Genomic DNA, 5,971 nt, shown 5'->3' on the forward strand with positions numbered 1-5,971 from the left:
AAGGAATTTTCAACTTATTTTTATAATTTAAAGGAATTTCAAAGAATTTTAACAACTTTAGCAGGGTTATGTAAAAAAATTCCAAAGTACTTTAGAAATTTTGCACAATTTAAAAAAGTTTTAGGATTTTTAAGTATTTTAAAAACTACAAAAAATTGTTTTGTTACAGCTAATGGGTAACACCACTCTAGCGGTAGAAAAAAGCCTGACTTTGACGATTTATTTCGGGAGTATGAAAAAAGTAATAGGATTTCTTTTTAGAGGGTTTTTTAACACATATTAAAGAATTTAAAAATATATATTTATTTTAATTTGATACAAAATGACGGTTAAAGAGCCCGTCTTGAAAATCGTATTTATTAAAAGATATTGACGGGAGGACGGCTTTCTCGTAAATTATAAAACCTGCACCATATATAGGCCTAACTGCATATTTTTGTATGATCCTAAACTATTGTTTAAACCAAAACAAAAAAATTGATTTTTCTACTTTTAAATAATTTTCGTAATTTTATTATTATAAGTGAGTTAATTAAAAAAGGTGTTATTTGACACTTTTGGAAGGGCTTGTTTCGTTTTCCTTTCGCAAGTATGTTACCATTAGTAAATAATGCGGATGCTCGTTCAATCTGGCAGAAACTGGTGAACGAAGAATCCGGTTGTTGAGGGCTCGTGAAGTGCGAATATAAGCGATAATTACATTTTCCCAGTCATACTTAATGCAATTAACGATCTAAGACCGCAATTGGTTCAGCAGAGATAATTTCATGAGGCAAAAACTCTGAATGCATGAAATACGTGTCTTAAAATGAAAAAATGAAAATGCAAACAATTTTAACGTCTATTGCAATAATCTAAGAGCTAATGTAACTGGAGTATTAAGTATTAAACGAGGTATTAACTGTCAATGAAATAAATAACATTAGGAAATAAAATATAGGTAGTGAAAAGAGTATCGAGCAGTATTGAGAGAATTAATAGCAAATTCCTCTTTTATAATATTTTCGGCTTAAATTTTGCATCAATGTAAAATCCATTCTTTTGAATTCGATTAGATTTCTAAACAGCAAAGTAAGGAGCTTGGTGAAACTTGTTTTCATGTCCTTTTGTCCAAAGTATAGAGTAAATGAAACTTCGTAAAAAATGCAAAACTCTTTTATTCAGTACCATGAATGCGATATTTCCCATTTTTATTTCTTCACTGACCTATTAATTTTTTGATAGGGCAGATAAAATTCTGCAAACCTTAGTGTGTTCAATAAAAATGAAATTCATGTTGAAAGTGTGTCAACCATAACATATTCTTCATGTCAATCTTTATTCTAGCGTTATTTCCAAGGTAGGCACCTGTACATAAAAATTTAATATTGAATGAAAATTAAAATTTTTTTAGGTCTTTTATTGTTAAACAACATTTACTGCAAAAAACTGAAATTACCTTCTCTTTTCTGTAGAATCAGATTTGCTTTTCTTAGTCATATTTCTTGTCAGGAACTTATTTGATTTCTCGATTTTTTATTATTCAGCCTTCGTATTTCACCTTTAGTCATACTCAAATTTCAAGGGGTTTCTTTTAATTTTTTGATGGAGTAAAAAATCAAATCTCTTATTAGACAATTAAAATGTAAGTTGTATGTGCTATAATTTCAGTAAACACTTTAATGCACGCAGATGAAAGCACATTTGTAAATACGACTTTCCACGTGCTTCGTAAGCAACTCACCGACAAAAATGGCCAAAGAGAGTAAATATCCAATAATAAGAACATAGAGAAGTGGTATAACGAGATCTGTCGATTCGTACTTCATATTTATGTGCCGATGATACGATTTGTTCACAGAAGGTGAATGCATCTCTTCCCAATGATTAATGAGACCAGACTGTATTAGTCTAATAAGTACTTTATCTACAGCTCGAACATAGGGAGACTTTGATTCAAATAACATATTTTTGATGGAAGGTCCGAAATCTTCTTTGATTGTTTTCATTAAGGGTTCGCCATCAGCATCTCTATAACTCTGAATTGCTGTGTGTGCTGTTGTATCTCTAAATATACAAGCAACATTCTTGTGCTCCAGCAACATCTCTACACATTCTTCATCTTTGGATACGATTTTAGATTTATTTAAGATTGCCTGAACAATCGAATCATCTGTAAGTGTTAGTGAAAATCGAAAATTCTCCTGCATTTTTGGAATAAACGTTGACCTGCTTAGATCTTCTAAAGTATTTATCATTAACTCCGATGGCTCTGTCAATTTCATGTCCGTCAATATCGTAAAGAAGGTAGAAGAAAAAGCTGAAAATGCGATCAGAACTGAACCGAAGACAATTCTTTCAACTGTTTTCTCAGGTTCTCGAGGTATTGTAAATCCTAGCATCGATTGCATTATGATTAATGGAGACCAAATGCTATTATCAAATTTCAGAATTTGAGCAATTATCCAGATGGGTACAATTATAGAAACCAAGTAAATCCATTTAAAATTGAGTGAAAGAGACGAATTCTTTGTTTTTAGAATTGGTATTAGGACACAAGTTCGCAGTGATCCTGTACTTCGACTGTTTTCCCCAGGACATCCGAGCGCCCTTTTTCCTTGATTGGTCATAAATTGAAGGTTGTTGTGCCAAAGTTGATGAATAATACCAGAGGATAGATTCTTGTTCTGACAACTCCAATTACCCCACCATTCGTCTTCAGATGGAACTTCTATGATTGTGAAATTCATCAACTTCGAAAGAATTTTCACAATCATCGCTTCTGGTCCACTAACATCTGTAGGATAACCAGATTCATTTCGCTTTACAAACACTGATGGTGAATAAGTGAAAGAACCCACTTTAATTTCAAAACCATTCAAGTTTTGCAATTTTTCAGGAAACAATTGCGTTGTTCTTGAGAAGCTTCTTTTGGTGTACATTTTTGTAAATGGATTGATGTAATGCAATAAAGCAATCCCTTCTTTCATGGAATAAAAGTTATTTTTTGAATTGTTTCTAACAATCTCAAGAACTGAAAAGTCGAGAAAACTTTTGGACCACATGTAACGCAAACATTCTGCATAAAAATGTTCTACGTTGGAAAAAAGGATCATCATAGATTTTGCTTGGTTTTGATTCTTTGATAGATCAATCAGAAATTTTTTTGAATACAAAATTGATGATTTTTTTAGACTACTTTCCACTGACTTGGTTATGATAAATAATGTCATTCCTTGCTGATCTGGATACAGTAGTTTCTCTTCTGAAACTCGAGCCTTTTTAGAATTGATTATCTGACTCGGAATATTGATCTCCACTTTTCGAATAATGCTATCGATTTGATCTTGAGCTTTATTATCATTGATGAATATTGTTTGGAAAACTTTAATTTCTTTGCTGATGTGATGGGCAAGATCAGTAACCCAGTTGGGTTCAACAGATGCAGAAGCAACGTTAAAAGTAAAAAAAGCAAGAACTATTCCGAATTTTATGTTAGTAAACATCTTGAACACAATTACTTTCTCCTTAAATGAATATAATATTTTTTATATAATTTGTTTGTACTGCTATTATAAGAATACACAAAAATTAGAGTCATATCTACTTTGACCCAGAAGAAGACTGATGTGGACTAAAAGGTTTCCTTAGTAACTTCGTGCAAACAGAATTTTTTATACGATTTAAACTAATTGTAGTTCAAATTCTGTTACTCTGCAAAACATTTTTCTTTATACTTTTGCTTCCACCATAATTTAAGACAGTAAAACAAGTATATAATTCAGAGGATCAATGAGTAAAAAATGGATCAATAAATTTATTCTTTTATGGATATCCTTGTGGGTTTTCAAATGAACATAAAGTAGTGACAATAAAACAAGTAATAAATATCTTACAAGGAAAAAACAGCAGGCCTCACAGGCCGGTCCCTATATTCCCTATTGTAGCCTATATTCAGTTAGGGTCCCTAAAATAACCTATTTTCAAGACTTCGTCTCTATGGTACACAATGTACAGCCCAAAAATGTCACTTTTCTTTAAGTAAATTAACTCATGGGTTAATATACTTATTTCTTACTTGTCATGAACTTTTTCGAAATACTTTAGGGTATTTAAAAATATTCCAAGAGTTTTTTATAAATTTCAATAATTTGAAGAGATTTTTAAGATTTTAGGATGTAGAATTAGGATATAGGTATATGGAACGATTTTACAGGACCCATAGGGATTTATGATATTTTAAAAGATTTCAGAGGATTTTATAAGATTTCCAAAGATTTCAATGATTTGAAAAAATTGATTAACGAGAAGTGATGTATTTTGTAGGTTTTCAAAAGATCTGAAAAAATGTATGAAATTTAAAAAGATTCCAAGGATTTTTTTCATTTCAATGATTTGAAGGGATTTCAAAGCGTTTGCAATTTTTTAAATAAAGAATTCTTTATAATTTTTGAAGGTATGTAATTATTTTACGGGATCTGTAAGATGTTATGATATTTCTAAAGATTTCACGGGGTTTTATAAGGCTTCCGAGGATTTGAATTATTATAAGGATTTTTTAAAGCTCTCGAAGTATTTTATTACAATTTCTAGGATATCTGGAATTCTTCTAAATTCTTTTTAATTTTTTTAATTCAATTGAATTCTTCTAAGTTAACTTAATTCTATGAATTTTTTAACGTTACTAAAGTTTTTATTCAATTGATCGTACGAATGAGTTGATAAAATGAGCAAAGGATTTTGAATATTTTAAGGTATTTTTTCAAGTACCTTGGCGGTTTTAAGAGCTTTACAAAATTTTAAAAGATTTCAAAAGATTTTAAAGGATGTGTAATATTTTATGTTACTTATAAGTTTAAAAAGTAATTTTAATTGATCTCAGTAAGTTAATGGGATTTCAAAGGATTTAAAATATTTTAGGGTATTGTCAAAGATTACCCGGCGTTTTCAAGAGCTTTAGAAAATTCAAGGGATTTCAAAAGATATCAAAATATTTGAAATATTTCAGCGAATTTTGAAAGATTCCGATGCATTTTCATAGATTTAATCAATTTCAAGGGGTTTCGATGTGTTTTGATAATTTTAAGAGATTTGAACAAAGGACCCCGCAGTAAATGTACGTGAAATGGCTTTTGGTCGATTTTGATTAAACTTCGTAAAAGTCCGAAAATGGACTGTTTTCGAGTTATAGAGGGTTAAACATCAAACCCTTTTAAGAAACATTACCAAACATCTCGAATACTGCAGCTCTGCGAAAAAAATCTTCCTTATGAAAGTTATTGGACTCTAAAAGGGAAATGCAAAGAAAGTCATGACATTAAGACATAGGTCATTTTTCAAGGTCATTCAATGTGAACTTGTCATTTATTGCTAATTTTCAGCCAATAAAGACAAGATATGAAGAGGAAATCAATATAGAACCCATAAAGGCAAGAAATGAGAATGACTTAGTCAACAGCCAGCCAATGAAGGCAAGTCATGAGTGCGATTTAGTCGAATATAATAATAGATTTAGTCATTATCTAGCCAATGAAGGCAAGATTTGTTCAGGATGTGTCAATATCTAGTCAATGAAGGCATGCAATTGAGCTTGATTTAGACAATATCCGGCCAATGGAGGCAAGACATGAGCGAGATTTAGTCATCATCTAGCCACTGAAGGCAAGATTTGTCCAGGATGTTGTCAATATCTAGCCACTGAAGGCATGAAATGAGCTTTATTTAGACAATATCCGGCCAATGAAGGTAAGATATGAGCGAGATTTAGTCATTATCTAGCCAATGAAGGCAAGAGATGACTAGGATGTCGTCGATTCTAGCCAATGAAGGCAACTTCTGGTAACTGAATATCTCTTGCTGGTAATCGATTTCCAGAATCATTTATGGTCTGAATCAGTCTTTGTGATGGTAAGCGAATTCTTTTTTGATGCCTAGTGTACCCCAAGAACCATAATACACTGCTTATATGTGCACAAGTTTCAAGCGTTCGAGT

At 31.3% G+C, this 5,971-nt stretch overlaps 1 protein-coding gene across 1 annotated transcript; it reads right to left on the reverse strand.

The window, feature by feature from the left end:
- Positions 1–1,658: 1,658 nt before the first annotated feature.
- LOC117176505 lies at positions 1,659–2,969 on the reverse strand. The gene has a single exon (XM_033366759.1). It carries the CDS (start codon positions 2,967–2,969, stop codon positions 1,659–1,661), a length of 1,311 nt encoding a protein of 436 aa, XP_033222650.1.
- Positions 2,970–5,971: the final 3,002 nt, after the last annotated feature.

The sequence above is a fragment of the Belonocnema kinseyi genome, chromosome 7, assembly GCF_010883055.1.
Source record: "Belonocnema kinseyi isolate 2016_QV_RU_SX_M_011 chromosome 7, B_treatae_v1, whole genome shotgun sequence".
Lineage (NCBI taxonomy): Eukaryota > Metazoa > Arthropoda > Insecta > Hymenoptera > Cynipidae > Belonocnema > Belonocnema kinseyi.

Coding starts and splice junctions, on each gene's coding strand:
- LOC117176505 (XM_033366759.1), bottom strand. CDS start 2,969: ATGAAAGAAGGGATTGCTTTATTGCATTACATCAATCCATTTACAAAA.